Source organism: Arvicola amphibius, chromosome 18 (genome assembly GCF_903992535.2).
Source record: "Arvicola amphibius chromosome 18, mArvAmp1.2, whole genome shotgun sequence".
In the NCBI taxonomy this organism is placed as follows: domain Eukaryota; kingdom Metazoa; phylum Chordata; class Mammalia; order Rodentia; family Cricetidae; genus Arvicola; species Arvicola amphibius.
In genome coordinates this window covers 7,552,076-7,577,993 of record NC_052064.1, presented here as the reverse complement: position 1 = coordinate 7,577,993, position 25,918 = coordinate 7,552,076, and the positions used below count along the sequence as shown (strand labels likewise).

Sequence of the window (25,918 nt, the reverse complement as noted above, 5' to 3'; positions counted from 1 at the left end):
TTGCAGGGAAGGAGACTGGTGGGAAGCAAGATCAATTGCTACCGGAAAGAATGGTTATATCCCTAGCAATTATGTAGCACCTGCAGATTCCATTCAGGCAGAAGAGTATGATGCTACTTCATATTTTATTAATTATTTTGACTTAAAGTGTTTTAATGCACATTCTTCTTAACACAACTTACACACTATTATATTCCAGTCTTAATACAGCTAATGTATCATATTAATAAGTGCTTTTAAGAATGATTAATATATCTACTCAGACACACAATAAGCAAATCTGTATTAATCACTTTACATTGTATTCTCTTTCCTTTATCTTCCTGTTAATTTTTAAAACTCATACTTTTGTGCTCCGTAGGCTATCTTTCTATCTCCTTGCACAGAGTGTCATGTTTGTGACACTTGCTGTTTTCACTGATACAGTCATCACATCAGTGTCCTTTTCTACTGTGACTGTGACTTTCTTTGGTTCTTTGTCTTCAGTATTCTGTGAACTCTCCCACAGCAATAACTGTCATTTTTTTTTTTTTTTGTCACTAAGCTTTATTAAATCAAACCCACACATATTTAGAGTTTCCTGACTTTGGTATGATCTGCTTGCAGCATTTTACTTAATACAGGTGATCATACTTATTTCTAAAGAATTAATTCCCCTCACTGACAGATTTTTCTGTTTGTATTTTTGTCTTTCCTTCTCTATTTACTGATTTTCGGATTGGTAAGGGGAATTTAAGAGACATGGTGAGACTAGTTAGTACATGGAAAAACTGTTAGAGCATGTTTCCAGTTTTGTTTGTTTGTTTTGCTTTTTGATTCTTTGTTTTTTCATTTTTTGAGACAGGGTTTCTCTTTTTAACCCTGGCTGTCCTGAAACTCGCTTTGTAGACCAGGCTGGCCTCAAACTCACAGAGATCTGTCTGCCTCTGCCTCCTGAGTGCTGGGATTAAAGGCGTGCGCCACTACTGCCTGGGTCACAGTTAATATTTTTATACTTGAGCTAACATTAATACTTTGCATATTTCTTTTTCAAGACAGGGTTTCTCTGTGTAGCCCTGACTGTGCTGGAACTCACTCTGAAGGCCAGGCTGCCGTCAAACTCACAGAGATCCTCCTGTATCTGCCTGGAATTAAGGGAGTGCACTACCACTGCCAGGCTATTGCATTCCATTCTTATTGATACATGTATGTAATATTTCTGATCCTCATACCTTTTATCTCAAAACATCATTAATTTTTTTTCAGATGGTATTTTGGAAAAATGGGGAGAAAAGATGCTGAAAGATTGCTTCTGAATCCTGGGAATCAGCGAGGTATATTCTTAGTCAGAGAAAGTGAAACCACTAAAGGTATGAATATTTTATTAATATGTGCATAACATGCATTAGGCATAGGTTGAGGAAGCTGGAGTGAACATGTTCCTCTCCCCCCCCAGGCGCTTATTCCCTCTCGATTCGTGACTGGGATGAGGTAAGGGGTGACAATGTGAAGCATTACAAAATCAGGAAACTTGACAATGGTGGATACTACATCACGACCAGAGCTCAGTTTGATACTTTGCAGAAACTGGTGAAGCACTACACAGGTAGGTGAGCACTTCAGGGGTAGGAATTAATCCCTTACGTTCTATTTTGTGAGGACAACTCTTTATCTTTCTTAAGCTTTAATATGCTCATTTATATTTACACACAGTCAATCCCCAATAGATGTTGGTGTTCTGCATTGGATCTTTTTTGGAAAAGTATTTATTTAGTGTTTGTGCATGTTAATGTGTGTGTGCACACTCATGCTATGATGCTATGATACATGGTGTGAAGGTCAGGGAAGAACTTAGAGACTCAGTTCTCTTTTAATACGCTGGGGATCCTGGAGATGAAATTTAAGCTGTCAGGGTTGGCCACAAGTACCAGCTGAGCCATCATGCTGGTGCTTTGCCATGTGGCTCAGGTAACACAGCAGGACCATGAATTGGGCTATGGGATAGCGTGCTCAAATCAGGCTCTAATTGGAACCATTATGCCTTATTGGCAAAGTGTTTGCATTGGAGTTCTAGATCATAATGTATATATGCTAAGATAGATTGTGATAATAAATTACAGAACATGACAGCAAATATGTATATTAAATAGCTAAGATTAAACTTGTAATATAAAAAAGCTATCTCAGAGCTAGGATTATAGCTTGGTGGTAAAATGCTTAGTAGTATGAGCCATGTTTCCCTCCCCAACACCGCAAAAAAGAAAAGGAAAGGAATGGAGTCAAAAGCTCTCAGATACCTTCATTGATTCCCTTCTTTAGAAGCTGAATCTTTGGAGGCTTCCTAAAATAAAAACCCTACAAAATCCAGTTTGAACATGCTATTTATTTTTGCTGTTTGAGACAGGGTTTCTCTGTGTAACCTTGGCTCTCCCGGAACTTGCTTTGTAGTAAACCAGGGTGTAACCTTGGCTCTCCTTGAACTTGCTTTGTAGTAAACTAGGCTGGCCTTGAACTCACAGAGCTCCACCTGCCTCTGCCTCCTGAATTCTGGGATTAAAGGTGTGCACCACCACCGCCCAGCTGAAGATTGTTATTTCTTATCCAAGCAAATGAACCTATAGGAAATATAGACATTCTTGTCTTTTCAAGGACCTTTGAAAAGTATTCTGTTTTGCAGTCTTGTGTCTTTGGAGCCTGTCCTGGAACTAGCTCTTATTGGCCTCGAACTCACAGAGATCTACCTGCCTTGGGAAATCCCTCCTGAGGGCTGGGATTAAAGGCATGCACCACCACGGCCTGGCCACTGTATATACTTCTTATAGAAAGCTTCTTGTTGTATATGTAGCTTTAGAGTAAATTTAAGCTTTTTTAAAAAAACAAATAATAAGCCAGGTATGGTGGCATACTCTTTAATCCTAGAAGAAGAGAAATCACTAAGTTCAAAGCCAGCTTGGTCTACATGGTAAGTTCCAAGCTAGTCAGGACCACCTACTAAGATCTTGTCTGAAAAACTAAATAATCAATTATGTCTGTGTGTATGTATGTATATTTGTGCATATATGTAAATATATACACATATGTATATACACACACTAATTGTCTTAATTTTGAAAGTAATTCATTTACAGTGTACCCTGTTCATTTATCTAGAACATGCTGATGGTTTATGCCACAAGTTAACAACTGTGTGTCCAACTGTGAAACCCCAGACTCAAGGTCTAGCAAAAGATGCTTGGGAAATCCCTCGAGAATCTTTGCGACTGGAGGTTAAACTGGGTCAAGGATGTTTTGGTGAAGTGTGGATGGGTAAGAAACCTGAGCTTTGTTGTTACTTCATTTGGTTATTGTGAAACCATAAATTAAAATAGCAAAATATGATAAAATATGTACAGTATGTATTTAATTATGTTGGATAACTTTTATTGTTGATTGAATTTTGGTCTAAAATCCCTCGAAATACAGACTCAGATACAGAAATGCAGATACTGAAAGAGTAAAATCAAATGTTTTCCTAGGAACATGGAATGGAACCACAAAGGTAGCAATCAAAACCCTAAAGCCAGGTACAATGATGCCAGAAGCTTTCCTTCAAGAAGCTCAGATAATGAAAAAATTAAGACATGATAAACTTGTTCCATTGTATGCAGTTGTTTCCGAAGAGCCAATTTATATTGTCACTGAGTTTATGGCAAAAGGTATGTACATATGAGTTGTCTTTTACATGGTTCTGTTGCAATTAAACGACTTTATTTCTGTTCTTTCTTAGATTAAAAAAAATCATACAATATATTTTGCTCATATTCTTTCCCAGATACCCACTCAGCCCAGTCAGCCACCCAACTTTATATTCTTTCTCTTAAAAAAAAAAAGAAAGAAAGAAAGAAAACACGAGAAAAATCCAAAACAAAATTAAAACAAGACCTTGGAGTCTGTTTTTTGTTGGCCAGTTATTCCTGAGCGTGCAGCCTTCCTTGGGGTGTGGTTGATATACCCATTGTCTCTCCATTGGAAAACAAACAAACAAAAAAAAACAACTGATTTTTCCCTTTCCCTGAAGCTGTCAGTTGCAAATAGGTTCTTGGTAAGGAGTTGGATTTTGTGTCCACTTGCCCTTCTCTTTGTTGGGAACTTGTCTGGTTTGAACTTGTCTCATAGTCTTTGGGAGTTCATATGTGCATCAGACCTGCTGTGTCTGGAAAATACTGTCATTGTGGAGTCATCTGCCACCTCTGGCACTCGCATAGATGCATAGATCTCTGAGCCTTTTGAGGGGAGGGCTTTGATAATAATTAGGGTGTGATCCCATTTAGACCTCAGTGTTTCAGTCTCTCACTCTCTGGATTTTGTCCAGTTGTGATCCATCTACTGCAAGAAGTCATCTCTCTGGTGAGACTCAGTGATACACTTCTCTGTGTGGGTATAGCAGTATGGTAGGAGTCCTTTTATTGCTTTGTTCATATAACACAATAATTGGAGATTTTCTCTGGGATCTATGATCTACCTCTCAGAGGTATGGGTTCCATCTCATGAAGTGGGCTTTTTAAGTCCAACCAGAAGATGGATGGTTACTCCTGTAACATTCATGCCCCATTGCACCAGTGAGTATACCTGGCAGGCCGATTGCTCACAGAATACATGTTTGTCCTTTCAAATTATGTTTATGTACGTATTTTGCATTCATATATGTATGGGTGTCGTGACACACATGTGAAGGTCAGAGTGCGGGCCGACGGAGTCGACCGTTTCCTTCTTCCATTCAGCCTCCTGCAGGCCTCTGTACATACAGATTTTTGTCATCGTACTTTCTAACTTAAGATTTGTTCTGTAGACTTTTGAAAGAGGAAATGTTAGGTGTTTGTTTTAGTGGTTTTTTTTCCTAGTTCTCCCACAGGACCTTATGAAACTATAAAGGAGAATTAGAGTGCGTCTTTTGAAGGTAGATTTAAGTAAAGGAAATGGAATTGCTGGGGCAGTCAGAAAGTAGACAAATTGAATTATTCAAAGTGTTAAACTATAGCACTAAGGCAAAGATATTGAAGGGAATCATTTTTATATCATCTTACATAAACACAGTTCTTAACACACTGGACTTGCAGAAGCTGTTCTCCCTTACTGTCAATTGAAATTTCTCATCCTTCCCACCTTATAAGAGCACAGGTGAGCTCTTATGTAACGGCGTTTTAGAGTGGGCAAAACTAGGCAAGGTTGATGCTCTTCCCTCTTTATATCTGTGCTAATGATGCTGTAGAAGAGGAGCTAGTAAGTGATTAAATGATGCTGATTAGTCTGAATCTACCTATTTTTAATTGGATCTATTTTAAAATTTTTATTTTTGTACTTTGTTTTTGTTTTTTGAGACAGGGTTCTCCATGTAACCCTGGCTGTCGTGGAACTCAGTCTGTAGATCAGGTTGGCCTTGAACTCAGAGATCCACCTGCCTGTGCTTCCCAAGTGCTCCAATTAAAAGCATGTACCACCACTGCCTGGATTATTTTTATTTTTTTGAATCAGACTAATAAGTTACTATTATGTCACCTCTAGTAGTTCATATTGGCTGATGATGTAGTTCCTATTAATGGTGATAGAGAAACAAAAATCTCTCTAAAAGGACTACAGGAGGAAGAAAAATCGCTCTAAAAGGACTAAAACCAATAACCTATTAATTGATAACTAAAATATACCTAAAGTTACAAAGTATATGTCTTCTTTGGAAGGCATTTAGGCTGCAAACACTTGCTACCTATGGCATTTGAATGAGTGCATTAAATGAATTAGAAGAGGAAGTGAGAAAAGGAAAAGAAAGAAATTTAAATCAAGATATTAGTAGCACGCAAAAAAACAAATGGAGGTAAGACTAATGGAGCATCCATGTAGTTCAATATAGCAGTCTTTTAAAATTTAGAGAAAAAGCTAGAATTCTGTGTTGTTACATAATTTGGTTAAGATTATTTCTAGGCGAGAGTTCAAATATAAAATAATAAAAGTTTCTGGGTTTAAAATGCAATAATTCCTCAGTCATTAATATTTAGTTGCTTAACAGTAAACCTTGTTAGTCCTTTAAAGCTTATTGTCTCATGTGCTTTATCAGAAACCTATTGTTGCAGACAGATTTTCTTGTTGTTCTTAATTTCCATATGTGGTTTTTTCCTACTGTTGAGCTGACAACCAAGCCCAGGGTCTTGCACATTCTAAGAACACAGTCTGCCACTGAGCTTTGTAAGTCAGATCTCCCCGCCTACTCCCCTTCAGCGCTACCTTGGCTGGGATTATTCTTCACGGGGTTTGTGATGTCACCTTTTTTGAATTTTGCACCTTTTTCTAACTGTCAAGCTTTTGGCCTAGCTGTCAGGTTCTAGGCGCCAACTGCGCCTTTTTTAAACTGTCACTTTTTTGTGTGCTGATTTGGCCACTCCAGCCTCCTATCTGTCTTTACCAGTTCTACCAATTATATTTTCTTGATCTAGTGTAGAATCCATGGTCAAGCCCAGCATTCAATTGCCATCTCTCTTTCGTGTCTTTTAATCTGAAATTCTCAGCCTTTCTTATGAAAATGAGTATTTTTGTTGTTTTGTTTTTATAAAAATGTGTCTTGTTTTGGGTTTATCTGATGTTATATGCTTTTAACTCATAGTAGAGAGAGAATAACCAGACCTCCCTCTTAACCTTCCACTTTGCTGAGTTCATCATACTTCACTATGCCCATAGTGCCATCTCCTGACAGCATCGTGAGCTGCTTGTAATTGTGACTACCCCACGGTAGTCTCAGTTGGCTGTGTACTAGACTCGAACTGACTTTTAGACATATAGCTGTCTTTCTTTTCATCACAGAGTCGAAGTGTGGGCGATGACTAAAGCAGTGAAGGTTCTGTTAGAATGGGAAGTGCACTTTGTCCACTTCAAATCTGTGATCAAGAGAAGTTTTAACATTTCAGTTTGAGGCTCCACTGGAGTCTTCGATACTTCCAAAAGTGTCCAAAATACATAAAAAAAAACCCTGAGAACTTTTTCTGGTTTGATGATTTGTTTAGGGTATTGAAGACTATTCATTTCTATTTTAAAGTTTTGTTCACATTTTCCCCGATACCTTTCTGTCTCTTACAGGGAGCTTGTTAGATTTCCTTAAAGAAGGAGATGGAAAATATTTGAAACTCCCACAGCTGGTCGATATGGCTGCTCAGGTAGTTGCATATATATGTATCAATTTGAATTAAAAGCATATGTTTAAAAATGCAGAAAACTCTTAGCATAATATTAAAATTTGTGCAGTGAAATACTGCGGTTTTAGAAGAGGGAACGTTAGAGGTAGTTCAGTGTGAGCCCTCAAGTATTAGAATACTGCAGCTCTTCTGGTTGCCCAGTATCATATGACCTTTGACATCGAGCTTCCACAAATACAAAATCTGTATTTACATTTCAGCAGATGAATTTAAGAAAATTAACACAGGCTGAGTGATGGTAGCAATGCTTTTAATAGCAGCACTCAGGGCGTCGAGGCAGGTGTTTGAGACCAGCCTGGTCTGCAGAGTGAGCTCCAGGATAGCCAGGACTACACAGAGAAACCCTGTCTCAAAAACAATCTAAGATAAGTTTATGTGCTTGCTTCTGTAGCGCTTACCTGTTAGTGAAAGTCATTTGATAATGCCAGCAAATTTCAGAGGACAGGAATATTCCAGACCGTACATTCAAGGCTCTTAGACACTTTTGGAAAAATGGCAAGCCTTTTTAATAATATAGTTAGATAAATGGCATGGGCTTTGTGAGCTACATAACAAACCCTATTGGGCCTCATTAGTTTTACAGCCCTTTAAATGTAAAAGCCATTTTTTTTAACACTTCTCAAGTCATATGAAAACAGGCTGTGGGTACATCTGACTTAGAAGCTGTAGTTTGTTCATACTTCAGCACCTTAGATTGTGTCTGGTATGGACTGTATGAGTTTTTGTCCAGAGACTCCAGACTCCATCTGACCATGTGACTGGATATACGCTGGTCATGGATATACACTGGTCATAAAATATTGATCTTCAAAATATGTGTTGATCGATTTTTACTTGCATATTAGGGATGTAAAGATTAATCATTTTTTAAAAATTACAGTTGTTCTGCTGTCCTCTGGATTGTGTCTGTTACTGTAAATTTTTTGAGATGCCTAATTTTTCAACAGTCCCTTTAACCAAAAGTATCCTCCCTTTGCATCATATATTTTGCATCTTTTTTTATATTTTGCATTTTATTGTGCTTCCTCTCTTAAGATTGCTGATGGTATGGCGTATATTGAAAGAATGAATTATATTCACCGAGATCTCCGAGCTGCTAATATTCTTGTAGGAGAAAATCTTGTATGCAAAATAGCAGATTTTGGCTTAGCAAGATTAATTGAAGACAATGAGTACACAGCAAGACAAGGTAAAATAACATATATAGATGCTTATAATCTAATACCCTGTGCTTGTTTTACTTAACACCCAGGACTTTATGCAATACCAATAATTGTAATGGATAACGAGGTTCCTGCCTACCTGGGCTGTCAAAGCACAACAGGGTAGGGTGTGGATGCAAGAGCCTTTTGTGGGGAACGGCACAGCTAGACAGAGACACTGTCTTTTTGCTCAGCATGTAACATGCATTTTCATGTGGACCTGGCATGAAACCATCGGTAGACTAAGTGCTTCTGTGTGAGCGTTTCCCATGTAGCAAAGCTGCTCCATCTATGAAATCTGTTGGCGATCAACAGGATTTGGAGGGTAGGAGTTCAGGAAAATGGCTCAGCAGGTAAAAAACACATGGAACGCAAAGCCTGGTGGCCTGTTTGACCTCTGGAACCCATGTCATAAAGTTGGATGTGGTAGTCTGCACCCTTAATCCCAGCACTCCTGTCGGGAGACATGGAACATGAAGGTAGGAGGCTCACTCAGAAGTTAGGAGGCCAGCTAACCAGGAGTAGGTAATACAGCAGCAAAAATGAGAGACCCAGTATTGACAAGGCACTTTTCCAGGTGGTTGTGGTGCACACCTTTAATCCCAGCACTTGGTAGGCAGAGGCAGGTGGGTCTTTGTGAGTTCAAGGCCAGCCTGATCTACAGAGCAAGTTGTTCCAGGACTGGCTCCAAAGCTACAGTGAAACCCTGTCTTAGAGGAGAGAGCGAGCGAGAGAGAGAGACAGAGACACAGAGACAGACAGAGAGAGGGAGACTTCTAGATTGCTTCAGAGGACACAGAACCATTGATATTATTCATACAATTATATACAATAAATAATACTTTGGCTGTTTAATAGCTAATTCCTAAAGAAGAACTTGACGAGATACTTTTGTATTATAAATATAGCGGATAAAATGTCCTTGGTACTTCCTTTAGGATGGGCAGCAGTAAATTTTATTTATTCTTTGTGTTTTCATGTGTGTTTGTGTTTGGGAGTACAGACACACACGACACAGCAAACACCCAAAGGTCAGAGGACAACTTTGGGTATTACTCTCCCATCTTGAGATTGGGTTCTTGTTTCCCAGGATAAGTACCAGGTTTAGCTGCCTGCAAATGCCCTGACTTTTTTCTGTTTCCAGTTAACCTTCTTACTGTAAAAGCACTGGAGTTACAGACACAAGTTACATGGGTTCTAGAAATCAAAACTCAGATTCACAGGGGCAGCAAGCACTTAACACACTGAGCTATCGCCCTTGTCCCACATAAATATTTTCTCATTTTAAAAACAAACTTGGTAAGTTGTTACTTAAACTATTTTCTTATATTGGAGGTGGTTCCCAATTAAACATTATCGCTTCCTACCCCAAGGAGACATCAGCAATGTCTAAAACATTTTTGGTTATTCTAATTTGAGGTCTACTGTCAGCATCTAATGGGTAAAGGCTAAGATACTGATAATCATGCTGTAACATACAGCGTAATAATCATGCATTTACAAATAATTCCATCCCCAGAATAGTTAGCATTGCCAAAGTAGAAAGCCCGTGATTTATGTGTGTGGGTGTTTTGCTTGCATGTAGTACCTATGGAGGCCAGAAGAGGGTGTCATGTCCCCTAGAACTGGAGTGAGAGATGTTAGCTGCTGAGTCACCTCGCCATCCTTCCACTTCTCTGTCTCTGCCCCTACATACACTTACCTCCAACTAGTCATACATTCTTGTAGTCCTTACTTAGAAAATCCTAACCGTTTGTTGAAGGCTAAATTTAGCTGCCACTCTTTAATGAAGCTTTGTAATTGTAAAAGTTGAACTGTTTTCATACCTAAGAACTCCTACTTTAAAACACACACACACACACGTATATAATCACTTTGAGTATATACAGCACTTAAAATTTTACTAGCATAAATACACAGATTTCATGAAAGTTGTGTTGTTTTTGTATTAATTAGCAAAATGCTTGTATATTAAAGTCATAGACTAAATATTTGTATAAGTTAACATATATTTTAAACATGATAACACAAGGGCTGGTGCAATGGCTCAGCTGACAAATGTGCTAGTTAGTCAACCTGGTGACCCGAGTTTGTTCGATGTTCTGTCCTTAAAGGTAGAAAGATAGATCCACTCCACAGAGTTGTTCTCTGACCTCCATACAAGTGCCAAGGCACATGAGAATGCACACAAACACACAATAAAAATGTGATAGTGCAATAAAAGCTTCTGCAAAGATAGCACAAAAGTACAGAAAATTATGAGCCAGAAGCCATTAGACTGAGATTAGGTCTTCAACCATAAATGGCTACAGCCTCTGGACATCAAGTGAATTTAAAGTTGTATATTTTATAATAGTGTAGTGTCTCATGTCTCTAAACCTAGCAGTTGGAAGTTAGAGGCAGAAGGATCAGAAGTTCATGGTCATTCCCTAATAGATAGCATGTTAGAGACCAGCTGACCCTCTCTCAAAAAGCCATATAGAGGGAGAGAGGGATGCATGCGTGAAGTTTTAATCTTTGTTCATTACTTACCTTACATATACAAACACACACAAAACAGCAGATTGAGCAGATGTTTGTAACCCTAGTTTGCAGGAGGCTGACACAGGATTGTAAGATTTTTTTTTTTCAAGACAGGGTTTCTCTGTGTATCCCTGGCTGTACTGGAACTTGCTTTGTAGATTAGGCTGCTCTTGAACTCAGAGATCACCTGCCTCTGCTTCCTGTCTACTGGGATTAAAGTATATACCACCAAGATTGTGAGAATTTAAGCCTAGCCTAAAATAAATACAGCAAGATCAGGATCCCATGTGCTCCTCCTCCACGTTTCCAATGTTATAATCCATGTTTTTGTTTTATTAAACCTTCTGCTGCTGTCTTATTGGATCATGTTCTATTCCCACTAGCAATGTTTTATATCATTAAATATACGGAAAAAAAAAACAGATTTAACATAGAAATTTAAAGTCAATGAAATTTTCCACATATTTTCTGTGTTTGAAGACTTAAACTTATGACACAAAATTGTGATATTGATAGAGATTAGACCTTTGACCTTACATTTACACAAATAGGCTCTTTTAAAACATTTAAGATTGCTAACATTATTTTTAGGTGCAAAATTTCCAATCAAATGGACAGCGCCTGAGGCTGCATTGTATGGTCGGTTTACTATAAAGTCAGATGTGTGGTCATTTGGAATTCTACAGACAGAATTGGTTACAAAGGGGAGAGTACCATATCCAGGTAAGCTTCTGTTTTTTCTAATTTTTTCAATATCTGAACATAGATTTAATGAGGGGCACACTTAGCAAACATGGAAGGGAGAGAGACTGTTTCTTCTCTCCACCCCTTATTTTGGCACTGGCTATGCAGCAGTCCATGAGGTCTGGAGCCCTTTGCTTGAGCACAGGAGGCGTGTCCTGCGTTCAGTCAGTCTTCTCTAAGATGCTTTCCAAAAACGCCTTTGACATCTGTTCTCTCACATCAGAAGCGTATCTTAAATATCCTAGTAAACTTTATATCTGCCCCCACAAAGTAATTCTTTTCTAGAAGTGTGATATTCTAGACTCAAAAGATTGTTTTGAGAAGCATTGTATCCTCTTTAGTAATAAGAGGAAAAAACAAACTATTTTACTCTAAAAATTAAGACATTGATAGAGGTTTTTGGTAGCCAGAAGAAATTTTAGCCTAATTGAAATTCAGCTATAATCGAATATTATTACTTCAACCTGTTACCTTTCAAACATGTCCACTGAAGTGAAGTATCCTAACAGTTGAGGAGTGTGGAAGCATAGAAAATAGAATTTTTGGAAAGAATTGCTATAATGATCTTCTCTTACATGCTATTCCTTAATACTTACAGATGTAGATCTATGTTGTCACATTCTCTGATCCACATCCCTTCGTTATGTGCTGACACTTAACCCATACAAGTTCTCCTCTCCTAATGGTCATTCCTTATCACTGTCCAGTAAGACCCCACTCCTGTCTTAATTCATGGTCATGTTTTACTTACTAAAATTTTTATTCCTATGATATTTTGTTTGTGTTTTAATGAATAACGCTGGCCTAAAGATCAGAGTGCAGAACTAAGCCACTAGAGTCCAGGCAGTGGTGGCAAACACCTTTAATCCCAGGATTTGGGGAGACAAAGGCAGAGGGATCTCTGTGAGTTCAAGGCCAGCCTTGGCTATACTAGATTGATCCAGTCTCAAAGAGAAATAGAGATAGATAGTGTTGGCTCACACCTTTTATCCCAGTACATGGAAGTCACATGCCTTTAATCCCAGCACTAGGGAGGTGGAGACAGGAAGGTATAACACAGTAAATAAAAACCCAGAGACAGATATTGGGGTTCAGCAAAAAGGTCAGAAAAGCAAAACAGCCAGCTACTGGCTTCTATGATTTCTACCTGAAATGGTGATCCTGCCTCCAGGAATCTCAGAATGAGACTGTGTCTGAGAGCTGTCTTCTCACATTTCCATTCCTTTCTGGGACTGGGATTAAAGGCGTGTGCCACTGCCACCCAGTTTCTGTGGACTGGGATTAAAGGCGTGTGCCACTACCACCCAGTTTCTGTGGCAAACTAGTGTGGCTCCTAGGATTAAAGGTATGTGTCACCACTGCCTGGTCTGTAAATCTGACCTGTGGGGCTCTTTTACTCTCTGATCTTCAGACAATCTTTATTTATTAAAATACAAATAAATATTAGTACATGGGAGGGATATGGCTGGGCAGAAAGAGGAATATAAGGCGGGAGGAGATAAGAGCTCAGAACATTCTTGAGATATAGTCTTGATCAGTCAGTCAGTCAGTCAGAGCATACAGTGTGAGACAGGACCGCCCTCTTGGTCTGAGAGTTCTGTAGAGGTAGTCTCTTTAGTAACTGGCTGCTCTGCTTCTCTGATCTCTCACCTTTTATCCCCTAATATCTAACTCTGGGTTCTTATTAAGAAAAATTAGAATTTTGCTACACACACACCTCTCTCCAACCATCCATAACACTCTTGTTTCTACCTCCCTAGTGCTGGGATCACGTTTGTGTGAGCTGTTTCTTTTTTAGACAGAGTCAATCTGTCTAAATCAGGGTGGCCTTGAACTCACAGAGATCCGTCTGCCTGGGATTAAAGGTGTTTGCCACTACCGCCTAGCCTCTGTGACTATCCAGTGGTGTTGCGCTGCCACCCTGATCTTCAGGCAAGCTTTATTTGTTAGGCTACAAACAGAATATCACTACAGTAGTGTCTGCCCTGGAGTGTAGTTGATACACAAAGTGACACTCCATTAGAGAAAACTGGTGTTTCTCTTTGTTTGCAGGCCTTCAGTTGAAAATACCTTACTGGTTAGAGGTGGAATGCCCTCTCTACTTTCTCCTTTCAGGGACCCCATCTGTCTTGAACCTGTGAAAATCTTGCATGTTACCTCAGTCTCTGTGAGTGTGTATGTGCATCAGTCTTATTGTGTCTAGAAGACACTGTTTCTTTGGAGTCAACTATCTCCTCTAGCTTTTACAATTCTTTTTTTCTTTTCTGTTGAGTATTTTCTTTTTCTTTAATTTCCTTTTTAAATTTCATTTTATATTTCATCCACAGTTCTTCCACTTACCCCCAGCTCCCTGGTTTATACAATCTTTTTTCTTCCTTTTCCACATCAATTCCTGAACCTTAAGGGGAGGGCTTTAATGAAGGCATCCCATTTAGGACTGAATTTTCTAAAATATCTCAATCTCTGTACATTTTCCAGTTGTGGGACTCTGTTAATTCCAATGCAAGAAGAAATATCTCTTATATGGCCCAAGTGAGATGGTGATCTATGGGTATAGTACTATGTCATTAGATGACTATGTTCCTTTAGCCAAATAATAATAGAAGTTTTTCCTCTAGGCCTATGGCTTTCTTAGTCTTAGTTTCTTGGCCACTTTAATAGTGTCACGTATGGGTTCCATCTCACAGAGTGTGCCTTAAATCCGCGCAAAAAGTGTTTATCCCCATAACATTTGTGATACTGTTGCACCAGTGTGTCTTGCAGGCAGGTTGCTATTGTAGGTAGTTGGGTGACATTGATGACCTTTCTCTTCTGGCACATGCAGAGTACCTTCCAGCACTTTGAAACTCATCAGTAGAAGTAAAGCTTCTAGTTAGGCACCAGATTCTCTGTATTCAATGTCATAGGTGTTTTCTTTAGCAATAGGGTCTTACCATTAGGCTGTAGAAAACAACCAATAGCCTTGGCAGTAGCCTGTGATGTTTGGCAGTAGTGTTTCTATGGGACCCCTTTGGCCAACATCAACATTCCTGGCACTGGTGGTTTTACTTGGTGGAATAAATTGTTTAGTTGGGATACTGTTTCCCTAATATTCGGTGACTACTTAGATAGTTTTTGTTTTGAAGACCGCAATTCCATATACCTACAGACATCTGATTTCTGACAAAGAAGCCAAAGTACATACTGGAGAAAAGGCAGCATCTCCAACAAATGGCGCTGGTCAAACTGAATGACTCCATGTAGAAAAATCCAAATAAATCCATACATATCACCTTGTATAAAACTCCAGATGGATCAAGGATCTCAACAGAATATTAGATACCTTCAGCCTGATAGACTAGAAAGTAGGGGGAAGGTTTGAACTCATTGGCACAGGAAAAGACTTCTAAATAGGGCAACCATAGCACAACCACTAAGAACAACAAATAATAAATGGGATCTCATGAATCTGAAAAGCTTGTACACAATATTCCTTTTAATACATATATATATATATATATATATATATATATATATTTGTTCTTCCCATACTAAGTTCTCTCATGGCTTGAGTACTTTCCACCTGTGTTCTTGTCGTTTCTCACTTTCAACCTTAACAATACCTAAAACTGCCTTTCCCTCCTCACCACATTTCATGTGCCCCTTGTCTGACTCCTACTTGGCATCTTCCGTCTTTTTCTGCTCTAGCTCTAACAAGGTCTTTAATGTTTCGGTACCGACTTTGCCAGAGCCTCACCCTCTTCATGAACCCTCTTAAACTTTACAGTCAAGCAGTATGAGTACTCCCTTGGGTTTATCTTATCCTTTGTCCTTCTTTTATTACTACTTAATCTTAATGCTGGATAAAATCTAGTTCTGTCCTCTCTATCGGCAAATATAGCCAGAGAGGTAAAAAAAAAAAACAGTCGTATTAAATCATTTCACTTTGAGGTTTTAATCGTGGTATACTTTTAGTTTGGCCACAGTAGAGAATTTAATAACTACTATCTCACTACAGACAACCGCAGAATTAGATAGATACATAATACAGTTGTTTTTATATTTCACAGCCACCAAGGAAGAATACCGTCTTTTTTTTTTTAAAATGATACCTATGTTAATAATATGTTTCTCCTTAACATTTTCTAAGTGGGAATATTGATGAAGTCCAAATGAAGACATCAATTTTGTTTTGGGGAGTTTTTTGTTTGTTTGTTTTTTGTTTTTTTTCTGAAGAAAGGAGAAAGAAGTACAGGTGCTCCTAAAAAGGAAGCTCCTAAAAAAAGAACTCCAAAATTCTGCATTAAAAAATCCCTTTAGGCCTTTCCCAGTAGGTTCTCCTAACCTTCACCTATACAGGTAAAGATTATGGTAGGAGATTTAACAGAAAACAGGCACTCAGGGTCTGAAAGCTGAGCTGAGCTTAAAGCAAAGAGTGCTAGAGAGTTTCTGCCTAGCCAGAATGAACATTCAGGAACATTTTAGACTTTTTGTTGAGACCCTAAAAGGCAATGTGTCACACAACTCTAGAGGTGGTGGATCCAGGGGGAATGGAGCCAGTACTAAAGTCTCATGTCAACTTTATTCAGCACCACAGACAATTTGCACGCTGTGGGTTAAGAAAGGTCTCATGAGTAAAGTTCTCATGAGTTCAAGCTGTATAAAATTTCCATAGAGGCATGGTTTAAACATTTAATTCAATAACAACAGCAAGCGATAATGAGTTATCTGAAGCAAACTCACTCTTTTGCTACACCTGACAGGAGCAAACCCAGGAATAGCACAAAAACATATTCCAAGAATAATTTTGTTTTTGAAGAAACTGAGGTCACAAGACTCTTGGTTTTATTTTGTGTTATCACAAGCGCTCAGAATTCTCCTCAATATAACTACATTCCCGAACTGTGTTCCAACAGCAATGCTCTAGTAGGAAAGGCGAAACTAAAGAAAACCTAAAGCCAAGTCTTGCCAAGTAAGAACTAGGTGATTTGACAGTAAGTTTACTGTCAAAACAAAACAACAACAACAAAAAACAACCTAATGTCTTGAACAAAAAGAAATAATCTATAATGTGTGATTCAGAATATCAACATAAAGTAGATCTATGTTTTCTGTAAAAGAAAAATAAAGTTGCAATTATTTGGTGCAGTGGTTCTCAACCTTGCTAATGCAGTGACCCTTTAGTACAGTTCCTCATGTTGTGGTGACCTCCAACCATAAAATTATATTATTGCTACTTCATAACTATAATTTTGCTACTGTTGTGAATTGTAATATAAATATCTGGTATGTATGATTTCTGACATGCAACCCCTATGAAAGGATCTGAGAACTGCTGGTTTCGGGGTGGGGAGATGAGCCATGGCTTAATTATTGTTCTATTACTATGAAGAGACAGCATGACCAAGGCATCTCTTATAAAAGAACGCACTTAAGTGGGGGCTTACTTAAAGTTTTAGAGAGTTAGTCCATGGTTATCATGACAGGAAGCAGATAGGTCTGGCGCAGGAGCAGTAGCTGAGAGCGTTACATCTGAGCATCAGGCCGAGAGACATTAGGCTTGGCTTTTGAAACTTGGTTGCCCATTTCTAGTGATACAGTCCCTTTGACAGAGCCACACCTTCTAATCTTTTTCAAACACTTCAGTTAACTGATGACAAGTATTCCAATATTTTAACCTATGGAGGCCATTCTCATCCAAACTGCCACAAACCAGGTGTGGTAGTGCATGTTTTAATCCCAGCAGTTGAGAGGCAGAAATAGGTCGATCTTTTTGAGTTCCAGACCAGCAGAGTACACAGTAAGACCATGTCTCCAAAATATAAATGAGTAAATAGATGACTCATTCAGGAATTGAAAATTGCTAAGTCCTAAAGAGAGCCCCAGTCATAAACTAAATAAAGAACTTCAAATTAGCACTTTGTGTGTGTACGCATAGGTGTAGTATGGTGTATGTATATTTGTAGGGTATGAGTGCATAGTGTGTTTGTGGAGTATGTGCACATGGTGTTTATGCGTGTGCATACACACATGTGTATGTGTTGTCTGAGTCAGGGCATCCTTTTGTCACCCAAGGTTTCCTTGATCTTGCTATTTAAAATAGGTAGGCTGGCCTCAAACTTGAAGTGATCTTCCTGTCTCAGCCTCCAAACTGCTGGTCCTATAGGTGTACATGACCAAAGTTAACAATAGTTGAAAGAAGTGGTTAGCAAAATAATAAGGAAAACTGGAGAATTTCAGTGGAATTGGAATCTATAAATGAAATAATCAGAGCTGGATGTGGCAGTGCACACTTGTAGTCCCAGCAATTAGGAGGCTACAGCAGAAGGATCAGAGTTCAAGGCCACCCTGGGCTGAGATCAATGAATATTGATAAAAGAAAGGGTCAGTTGAACAGGGAAACATAAAAGTCCAAACGTTTAACTTACTACATATCTGTAAATATACAATGCATAAATAAACATTCAAATAAGCAGGATATAAACAGTTTGTAGATTTTTTTTTTTATTTTGGCAGAGGAAGTGCTAGGGATTGGACCTAGGGCCAGGTATGCGCTAAGCCAGCACTCTACCACTGAGCTACCGTTTGAGCCCCCAGATTCCCAAGCTTCAAAACAGGAAAAGATTATATATTGTCCATCTTTGATTACTGAAGAGGATTAACATATAGCATCAACCAACTACTGTTATTTTACCAAAATAACAACAACAAATATAAGCAATAATGAAATACTTCGTTGACAGAATGCAAAGCCATTATTACAATCTGTTTTAAGTATGAAGTGTTACGGCCTTTCATCTTCTTATTAAAGAGCAGGCATGAAAGAAATGACTTCCTGCCATACTCCAGAGTTAATGTCTTACTCAGAATCTTAGAAGTGCTTCTGAGGAAGTGATTATTTTTCTGAAGATTGTTCTTTGTCTTGTTCTTTGCCTCTCTTCTTCTCCCCATCCTTTCCTCTTCCCCCTTCTCCCCCCCCCCACAAACTTACACACACTTAAAAATACAACAAATCTTTTAAACTATAAGGCCCTAGGTTCTATCTCCAGTACCCCTACCCCCAAAAAGGAGAAGTGATTGGTACTTAAAGTTGGTTTTGTAAGTTTAGGCTTATTTAGACTAATTAATGTTAGTCTCTTAAGATCTACAAAAGCTCTAGGCATATATGATCAGTAGCAAAAGGTTTCCAGTTACAGTATGGTTTCATTGAATGTTAAATATTTAGTCATTTTTGCATGTGTCTAACCACTTCTGGCTTTATTTTTATAGCAGAAAATATATTGGATTCACTAAAAAGTGATATGTTCTTTGATGAAAACATTCTCTTTCCATTTTTAAGACTTAAGTATTTTGAGGAATCAGGTATTCTTAGAAGGTCTAACTAAAAATGGAAAGTTTTTTTCTATCATATTCCATTGTTTTAAAGCAGTCATAGTCAATGAACAATCTTACTGCTGTTAAGGGTAAGGCTGGCAGTGAAGGTGATAATGGGATGTGGGAAAGAGCCAAGGTTTTGCTGGCTTGACAAATGTATTAGTTGTTTTATATGTTGCTGGAATAACATACCTGAGTTAAGGAAGGAAGGAAGAGCTTATTTTAGCTCACAACTGAAGGTACTATCCTGTCATGGAAATGAGTCTTAACTGTAGAAGTGTAACATTGTGTCTAGTCAAGAAGCAGAGAGAGATGAATGCTAGTGTTCAGCTTTCTCCTTTATATTCAGTCCAAGACCCCAGCTCATAGAATGGTGCTACTGACAGTTAAGTCGGTCTTCCCACCTCAGATAACCTACCCTAGATAATCCTTCCTAGGTATTTCTAGAGGCTATCTTAATCTAGATAATGCTTGCCAGCCATGCTCATACGTTTTCTCCTAGATGATTATACCATCACAGTGAGTCAGTGTCTAGAAGAAAAACTTAAGAAGAGTTTGCTTGCTAGCTTGGGACAGTGCACATGGGAAAGAACTTAAAAAAGAATAAAAGAAATGAATTGTGTAATAAGACAAATCCAAATAGGTGATAATAGATAAGGAAACTCAGAGTAGAGAAATAGTTATGTGGTTAGTATACACAAAAATAAAACTAAAATTCTCTCCTAATTTAGTTTCAATTCCTTATTAATTAAAGTTGGGGGTTATTAAATGGAAATAGAAAATACCAATCACCCTAAATTCTCAGTCAAATTTAGTTGGCATTTGAAGATACTGTGTTACAAGTAAAAGTTTAAGTGGAATGAATAATTGGTCATATTCATATATTAAAATATAAATTATCTCTAGGCAGTGGTGGCACACTCTTTTAATCCCAGCACTCAGGAGACAGAGACAGGCAGATCTCTGCCAATCTGGTCAACAAGAGCTAGTTCCAGGACAGGGTCCAAAGTTACAGAGAAACCCTGTCTCGGGGGAAAAATATAAATATAAACATATATATATGTATATATGTATATATGTATATATATGTATAAAGACATACTAAGTTTATCTAGTGAAAAGACATTTTCAACAGAGAATAGATTAAAATTTAAATATCAATTTATACGGCTAAATATCAATTTATACGGCTTTTCTTTGTATAAATTGATATTTAAATTTTAATCTATTCTCTGTTGAAAATGTCTTTTCACTAGATAAACTTAGTATGTCTTTAATTACTGGCTAGGACATTTACTCTGTTTTGCTATTTGTGGCTAGGACCATTATTTTTAACGTTTGAATCTTAACATTAGGTATGGTAAACCGTGAAGTACTGGAACAAGTGGAGCGAGGGTACAGGATGCCTTGCCCTCAGGGCTGTCCAGAATCCCTCCATGACTTGATGAATCTTTGTTGGAAGAAGGACCCTGATGAGAGACCAACATTTGAATATATTCAGTCCTTCTTGGAAGACTACTTCACTGCTACAGAGCCACAGTACCAACCAGGAGAAAATTTATAATCCAAGTAGCCTGTGTGTGCAGATCTGCCAAAACATAAAGAGCTTTTGGGAGTTTGTCATGCACGGGAATGAGAAGATACTCTTCACTCTGCATGTTTCCATGGTAAACTGGAATTCCAGATATGGTTGCACAAAACAGTTTCCCCCCAAGTGTTAAAACTCTAAAGTACCAATGATACATCTTATAACTTACTTCATGGTCCAAAGAGCGTCAAGCTAAGATGCTGTGACTATGTTGGTGAAAGCGTGGTAAGAAAGAGCAACAAGACGACTGTTTACTAATCACTTCCCTTCCTTCCCAAAACTCAGAAAACTATTGATGGATATGGACAAAATTTGAGCTATTATACCATAGTGAAATTTAAAATCAAAGAACTCTATGGGACCAAATAATTCCATTCCAGTTTTTTAAAAAATCTCTTGCATTTTTTTTCCAAAAGTTAGGGTTTTGTTTCGTTTTGTTTTTCTATTTGACAGGTGCCATGCAGTCTTAACACAGACCTCCTTTTGTGTGGAATGGGCCAAGTCTTCCAAAAGCAAAAAGGAGATTATAAACAACATCAAACACTTGATTCCACAGCAATGGAATTTGGAAGCATAATACCCTATGTTCACACTTAGTTCAAAGAACTGGAAAGTAGAGAGGCAGCTTTTTTACTTTCGTCATTTTGAATTGTTCATAATGAAAGAAGCCAGAATGTGAGCTTATCATTTGCAAGGTTGTACTGATTGTCTTAAGGCAATGTACAATTGAAATAATATCCAGTTCCAGGGAAAAATCTTAGTATTTGCATAGCATGAAAAATCAAAGCCCAGCATTTGTTAGTGTGCTTCTATGGTGATCCACTCCACACATAGTGAACATCACTAGATCAGGGACTTGAACGCACTTTGCTTGTATTGAGAGAATAGGAGAGAGGAAAATTATTTAAATAAGTATGAGAGAAGAATATGTGAAAATTTTGCAGATACTGAGATGGGATGGAGTGTTTAATGTTGGTGTTGTGGAGTGAACGTCATGGCTTTGCTGGCACTCCGCGCCTCATTAGCTGTTTCTGAGAATTTAAAAGTTACCAAGTATGACTGTAAAACTAATTTTTCTTAACATACACACTAAATAAGTTTTACATCCTCAAACTGGTGATTATAATGCTTAACACTAATTTCATTGATCCTATTTTATACAGAACCTTTTTAGAACTCCAGTTTTCAAATTTCTGAAACTTCACTTACATTTCAAATATACTTGATGGTTATAGTTTCCTTTCATAATATAATCAATTTGAGAAAGGATACATACTCTGAGTAATAGTAATTTAAAGGGGGGATTTTTGCCAGTTTAAAGTACAGAAGTAAAACTTTAAAAAAGTTTTTCTAACTCAAATTATGAAGTATTAATTTGAATTGAGTAGTGCTAATGGTTTAAAGGTCTAGCAAGGAAAAAACTGAGTCTGCTAAATAAATTAAAAGGCTAATATTTATGTTTTTTAAATGCTGTGTTTTATAGTTATACTTTAAGCATTGTATCAAATTCTTCTATTTTCAGCATATAATTTTAAACTTCCATTCATCTAATCAACTGAATTTACAATTCTGTGCCGTGGTTAAATTATGCTCAAATTTAACTCTTTTTAAATGTGACAAGTGAACTTCATGCAAGCTGGCAAAAGTTCTGGTACTAAAAGTTCTATTTTTTTTTCCACTTAACCTATTCAGAGGATCTCCTAAAAAGATGTCGTCCTAATTTGCCCTGATGTCTACAATTTGTGTCATGAGTGCTTTAAAGGGCTTCATGTGATCTGTGGTATTGTAGTTTTTCTAAGCAGTCTTCAAAGGGTAGATATGTTTATGTACTAATTATGGTCATAAAAATAAGGCAGGAAAAGTTGATGGCACTCTTTAGATTTTAAATGAATTGAATAGGGCAGTTCTTTAATAACACTTGTAAGAATACAACACTAACCTTAATGTGGTCTTCAGTTTAAATTGTTATGTATTTTTAAATTGTCAAGAAAGGAAACAGCTTTGTACATTTGAAGATTTTTTTTTTTCCCCAACGGCTTTCATCTTTATTGTCTAAACTTGGAACTTTAACCCTTACCAAAAAAGGAAAGATGGCAAAAATAGCCTTCTAGCACAAACACTTTTTTTAAATAAATAATGGTAACCTAAGACTTAATATTTTTATAAAATGTTGTAATATTGTTTTGTGGATAATTGAAATAAAAATCTTTGTTGTATGCATCTATATATCTTTTCGGTTGCTCATTACCTTTGTAAATATTGATTATTCTGAATTTATTCTTCCATTGGAAAAATGTTCAGTTAGAAATTGTACATCCCAACCAACTAGTTCTTTCTTAAGTTCAGAACACTATTAAATTTATTTCACACAATTTTCTGTGTATAGTAATGACATTTTCCAAAATTGTATCAGCAAATACAGCTGCTGTGTCACATAGAGAAACCTGGGTGATTTAAGGGAAGATATTTGCAGCTATGCAGGAGTTAAGTAGGGTAGTCGCTTTGGCCACCAAGAAATTACTTTCTTAAAACTGCACAAAACTCTCTGTGTTCTACAAACCTCTTTTCACAGGTTTAAGGAAAATAAAAATTTAAATGCCTGGTCAAAAGCTTTTGTGATTTTCAGTATTATAATTGTGTTAACTGTGTTTTACTACTACTTCATGTAAAATTGTTGCCCCCTTTCATGATTTCCAAAAAAAAAAAAAAAAAAAAGAAGAAAAAGAAAGGAAAACCCAAATAGCAATCAGTATGATGCTTCCTTCAATTCATTGTTGATGTAATTTGTTAATAATTCCCTAGAATGTTTTTCCAGCTGGGCATGTTATACATGCTTCTAATCCCAGCATTTGGAAAAGAGAGAAAGGCAAATCTCTTATTTCCAGGCCCAACCTGGTCTACGTAGACAGTTCCAGTTCAGCCAGGGTTATACAGCTTACTGTCTGTTTTTTTTTTTTTTTCTAGTTTGACGATTGACTTTTTGCCAAGTATATTCCTTCTTATGCTTAGCATTTTTTGCCCGAATATTAAAAATTCATGCCACCTATTTTATAGTTTATGCTTTTTTAAAATATTTTGATTTGTTTAGAAAGCTATTGGAATATAAAACATGACTTTATAGTATATTATCTCTTATTTTTCTTTGGGTTCCCAACACAGTGAAAACTGAAGTCAGTCTTGTGTAGGGGCAAAATTTAACTTGGGTCTCATTGGTGTTGCTGTGTATTGGTATTGGAAGATGATTGTGATCTCACTGTGATTCCTCTGCTCTCAGGATGCCATTGCAGAGCTTCTGAAGGCCATTGTATTAGGGTTCTCTCAATAACAAAACTTATAGGATGAGTCTCTATATCAAGAAGGGATTTGTTATAATGATTTATAGGCTGTGGTCCAGCTATTCCAACAGTGACTGGCTATAAAAGGAAAGTTCAAGAATCTAGCAGTTGCTCAGTCCATGAGGTTGGTTGTCTCATCTGGTCTTCAGTATATCCTGGAAGCCCAAAGTCATCGGCTCTAATGCCATTGAAGGAATGGACTTGCTCGCGAGGTAAAAGCAAGCAGCTTCCTTCTTCCGTGTCCTTAATAGGCTTCCAGAAGAAAGTGTGACCCAGATTATATCTGGATTAAAGATCTGGAGAAAGGTATGTCTTTCCACCTCAAGATCCATATTAAAGTGTGTCTCTTCCCTGCTCAAAAGACCTGGATTAAAGGCATATTTTCCTACCTCAAAGATCCAGAGTAAATGTAGTCAAGTTGACAGTGTAATCACTACTTCCTTTCTTAAAATCTGTTCTTCCCAGCCCTTGTGCCAATCAATGGTGGTTTTCTTTTAGCACTTTTCCTCTTGTGGTGAGGGAAGCCCTTCTATATATGTGTTGCTTTTATTGGTTAATGAAAAAAGAAACTGCCTTGGCCTGTGATAGGGCAGAATAGAGCTAGGAGGAGAAAACTAAACTGAATGCTGGGAGAAAGAAGGCGGAGTCACAGGACACCAGCTGGAACCTTGCAGGTAGGCCACAAGCATCGTGGTAAAATAAAAATAATAGGGATGATAAGAGCTAGCTAGCAGTTACACTTAAGTGATTGGCAAGCAGTGATTTAAATAGTAGAGTTCCTGAGTGGTTATTCTGAGTCTGGGTAACTGGGAACAAACAAGTGGCCTCCTTCAACACTATTGTTTAAACCAGGGCTGCATAAACTTCCCATTTGTGATCCCATTTTGTCTAAGAAATTTATATAACTAGGAAAGTAGATAACAAAAAAATACTGATGAAGTCAAATTTATTCTAAGATCATTCTTCAGTATAGCTTTACCATTTGTTACAGTTAAAGGTAAATGTATATACTAATGAGATCGATTTTGTGTCTCTTTATTTGGTGTTGTTTTTTCCATTTGAATGCAAGGTCTTTGGTTTGGTTTGGTTTTTTGAGGACAGGGTTTCTCTCTCTGTAACAGCTCTCTGGCAGTCCTGAACTCTCTCTGTAGACCAGGCTGGCCTCAAACTCACATAGATCCACATGCCTCTGCTTCCTGAGTGCTCGTCGAATTAAAGATCAGTGCCACCTCTGCCTGGCTGACATAATATTTTTTTTAGACTTATTTTGTTTTGCCTGTCTAAAAGAGTATGCATGCACCCTCTGAGCATGCTTGGTGTCTGTGGAGGTCAGATGAGGGCATTGGATTCCCTGGAAATGAAGTTACACATGGGTGGGAGCCACCATTAGGTGCTGGGAATTGAATCCACATCCTCTGCCAAGGGCAGCCAGTGCTCTTAACCTCTAAGCCATCTCTCCAGCTTCTTCATTCAACTTTCTTCCTTTCCATTGGTGCGCACTCTTTTGAAGAATCTGAACTGGACCAAGTTCATATGTGACTTCCTTTGTTTCTGCCCCAGTCACTGTGTATGTGTTTTGCCTGTTCCCTTGTTTTATATCTACATATTTCCTGCCTCATTGGGATTGCCTTTGTTATTCCTGCTTCTGGTCCCCTGAACCCTTGGCCACTTCCCAGACTATCTGCTTTTTCATCTCCTCAATCTGATTCCCTACCCATTCCTGTCTCTGACCACTTCTTCCTGTGCTGACCCCTTCTTCACTCTCTGAGGGCTTTCCCATCTCAGTCCATACTCCTACTGTGACACTACTCCTATTTTCAACTTTTAGACCTATCTTTATGCCAAAGTCTCCTTATCTCATTTCTGAATTCTGCCTTCTCACCTCACGTCCTAGTTGCTGTCTAGACATTTTTTTGTTCCGAGTAAAGGAGACTTTCTCTTGTAATTTCCCTCTTAACATATCTCTTTAATTTTCCA

At 37.8% G+C, this 25,918-nt stretch overlaps 1 protein-coding gene across 3 annotated transcripts in view; it reads left to right on the top strand.

Moving 5' to 3' along the window:
• Yes1 (YES proto-oncogene 1, Src family tyrosine kinase) overlaps positions 1-22,832 on the top strand; it is a 66,562-nt gene extending 43,730 nt beyond the window's left edge. For 2 of the 3 annotated variants that reach the window (XM_038315481.1, XM_038315482.1), the window contains 9 exons: positions 7-105; positions 1,246-1,349; positions 1,436-1,585; positions 3,130-3,285; positions 3,495-3,674; positions 7,081-7,157; positions 8,232-8,385; positions 11,513-11,644; positions 20,374-22,832. In XM_038315481.1, coding sequence (XP_038171409.1) covers positions 7-105; positions 1,246-1,349; positions 1,436-1,585; positions 3,130-3,285; positions 3,495-3,674; positions 7,081-7,157; positions 8,232-8,385; positions 11,513-11,644; positions 20,374-20,582 — 1,261 coding nt within the window. In that variant the 3' untranslated portion in view covers positions 20,583-22,832. The remainder of the gene's footprint in view (positions 1-6; positions 106-1,245; positions 1,350-1,435; positions 1,586-3,129; positions 3,286-3,494; positions 3,675-7,080; positions 7,158-8,231; positions 8,386-11,512; positions 11,645-20,373) is intronic. The other variant, XR_005283769.1, reaches the window with a different exon arrangement.
• The last annotated feature ends 3,086 nt before the right edge of the window (positions 22,833-25,918 follow it).